The sequence below is a fragment of the Tachysurus vachellii genome, chromosome 8 (genome assembly GCF_030014155.1).
Source record: "Tachysurus vachellii isolate PV-2020 chromosome 8, HZAU_Pvac_v1, whole genome shotgun sequence".
Lineage (NCBI taxonomy): Eukaryota > Metazoa > Chordata > Actinopteri > Siluriformes > Bagridae > Tachysurus > Tachysurus vachellii.
In genome coordinates, this window is record NC_083467.1 from 29830704 (window position 1) to 29834001 (window position 3298).

The 3298-nt window shown below is 42.9% G+C and overlaps 1 protein-coding gene across 1 annotated transcript in view; it reads left to right on the plus strand.

The window, feature by feature from the left end:
• si:dkey-69o16.5 (Alpha-aspartyl dipeptidase-like) overlaps positions 1-3298 on the plus strand; it is a 14205-nt gene continuing 10907 nt past the window's right edge. The window contains exon 1 of the mRNA XM_060877146.1: positions 1-189. Coding sequence (XP_060733129.1) covers positions 95-189 — 95 coding nt within the window. The 5' untranslated portion in view covers positions 1-94. The remainder of the gene's footprint in view (positions 190-3298) is intronic.

Below are 3298 nucleotides of genomic sequence, written 5' to 3' on the forward strand. Positions count from 1 at the left end.
TGCTCTACAGTCAGAGTAAAGATCAACACAGAGCTGAGGTTCCTCTTTCATCTGCTCATGTAAACTGAGCTTCTGCAGACTCAGCACTCTGATCATGACCAGACGACTGCTGCTGGTGTCCAACTCCACACTGTATGGAGGAGGATATCTCCAACATTGTCAAGAGAACATTGCTGATTTCTTTGGAAAGTAAGTGGCTTTACTTCACTCTGTCTGTGAGTCTAAAAACTTCCTGTTCATGGCTCTGTGAAGGTCTGACTGAAAGGTCTTAAAAGAAATAAAAGTCCACAGAGAGAGAGAGAAAGAGAGAGAGAGACAGAGACACAGAGAGAGAGAGAGAGAGAGAGAGAGAGAGAGAGAGAGAGAGAGAGAGAGAGAGAGACACACGCAGAGAGAGAGAGAGAGAGACAGAGACACAGAGACAGAGACACAGAGAGAGAGAGAGAGAGACAGAGACACAGAGAGAGAGAGAGAGACAGAGAGAGAGAGAGAGAGAGAGAGAGAGAGAGAGAGAGAGAGAGAGACACACGCAGAGAGAGAGAGACAGAGACACAGAGAGAGAGAGAGAGAGAGAGAGAGACAGAGACACAGAGAGAGAGAGAGAGACAGAGAGAGAGAGAGACAGAGAGAGAGACACACACAGAGAGAGAGAGAGAGACAGAGAGAGAGAGAGAGAGAGAGAGAGACACAGAGAGAGAGACAGAGAGAGAGAGAGAGAGAGACAGAGACACAGAGAGAGAGACAGAGAGAGAGACAGAGAGAGAGAGAGAGAGAGAGAGAGAGAGAGACACACACGCAGAGAGAGAGAGACAGAGACACAGAGAGAGAGAGAGACAGAGGCACAGAGAGAGAGAGACAGAGAGAGAGAGAGACAGAGAGAGAGACACACAGAGAGAGAGAGAGACAGAGAGAGAGAGAGAGAGAGAGAGAGAGACAGAGACACAGAGAGAGAGAGAGAGAGAGAGAGAGAGAGAGACAGAGAGAGAGAGAGACACAGAGAGAGAGACACAGAGAGAGAGAGAGAGAGAGAGAGAGAGAGAGAGAGACAGAGGGGGGGTGGAGAATATTAGGTAAGAGCTTGTAATCATGTGATGGTTAAAGACACTACATTATGTATAAAGTACAGACAGAGACTCTGACATGATTAGCTATGACATCATATCTATAAGTTAAAGTCACAGTTAGCAAACCTATTAAAAATCTATTTTAATCTTCATATTTTTTTAATGAAATTTATCCGTTCAGACATCAGTATCTATTGATAATCAGTGAGTGTTGGGTTTGATATTGATAAAGAAAAGTGAAACTGTTCTGTGTGGCTATTTACAGTGGTGTGAAAAAGTCTTGGCCCCCTTCCTGATTTTGTATTTTTTTGCATGTTTGTCACACTTTAATGTTTCAGATCATCAAACAAATTTAAATATTAGTTAAAGATAACACGAGTAAACACAACATGCAGTGTTGAATGAAGTAAATAAAGTTTTTATTATTAGTGTGTGTATAACCCTATTGTATTTGCTCAGATTTTTATTATTATTATTATTATTATTATTATTATTATTATTATTATTATTATTATTATTATTATTATTCCACCCTAGAAACGGTCGTGCAGCCCAAACCGTAAGGCCTAGAGAGCTCAAACTTGGTCAGATGGTAGTACTGGTCACAGTTACTCAGGACCAAAATCTCAGCGGAATCGGACAATTTGGGGCGCTTCAGCGCCCCTCAACGCGTTTGTGCCCATAACTCCTAAACCATATGTCCAAATCTCAAGTGCTTTATATCCTTGGAATCCTTGGCTCATGACTTAAAAAACGTATATCTCCAATTTCATTCCCCCCTTGAAAAGTTTTTCGCTATAGTGCATTTTGTCCGAAACCTACTTTTGCTAACTAGTCCTAGGTTTTTCGCCTGATCGAGACCAATCCAGTGCAGTAATATTCTCTGGAGTCTCATTGTCAATAATCTTCGAAAAAAAGTAGAAATTTTGATTCAGGGTCCTTAAGGGGCCCCAAAAAGTTTGGACTGTGAGGAGCCAGTTTTACTAAAATGTCAATAACTCAAGAACTAAATGAGCTATCAACACCAAACTTGGGACACATGTGAAAGAGGTCAAACTGAGGTCACAGTTCAAAAACCGCGCCGATTGGCCACTTGGTGGTTCTATAACGGAAAAATCACTAAAAACAGCCATTTTTAAAAAAAAGCCGTCTAGCGCCACCAACAGTCCAAAAACCCAATTTTGTGCAAAGATTCTGATTCTGAGAAAGATTCTGATTCTCGCGGGTATTCTGATGACGTCACGTGTAGCCCCGCCCCCAGAATTAGCGAAATCCAAAAGTTAGCACAACATGGACATATTACATATCAAAACACTCAGCACGATGAGGGGAATTTGCCACGTGCAAGCACATTCACATTTTCTTCAGGAAATGACTTGCGGGTCACTTGTTCTGCATCTGGGTGCTTGTGTTTCTTCGCTTTATGGATATGACTTTGTTTATTTTAGGGAAAACTGGACAGGTGAGTACTTCACATGACATATATTGTGGCACCCTCTGTAGCATGACATGACATATATTGTGGCACCCTCTGTAACTTGCGGGTCACTTTGTGTATGTAAAAATCCTTTAAGGCCTTAAACTCCCTAAAGGCCTTAAACGCTTGAACCCGGGAAATGCTGCTTGCAGCTTTAATTATTAGGGCCTGAACACATGTCCGAGTCGCGCGACACTAGGATTGGACAAAGGTTGGAATACGGGCGTGGCAGGGGGGCTCTGTAGCGCCCCCTGTAATGCAAAAACAAACATTGGTGCACAGATCGGGCAATTATGTACGCACATGCACGAGAGTTGGTACGCATATAGATCTCATCGACCCGAACAACTTTCGCGCTCTAAACTATGAGCTCCGCCCAACAGGAAGTCGGCCATTTTGGATTGTTTTATAAGTGCATACGGTGAACTTTTAAATACTCCTCCTAGGGAATTCATGCGATTGACATCAAACGTTGTGAACATTATGCCGAGACATTGCACTTGCTAAATTGCGAAGGGATTTTTGATATCTCGAACGGTGCTGCCATGGCGAGGTGACAAAGTTATGGCGAATTCAGAGAAACAGGAAGTGTCTAATATCTAAAGCAAAAAATGTCTTATTGGGAAGACACGCGGTGTGTATGTTCGGCCAAGGATTCCGATCGCATCTATGTGCCTCTTGTGAATCTCGGACATAGCGCCACCAACAGGCACCAGGAAGTGTGTCAGTCACAAAGGTGGATTTTTTCACAGTTGCA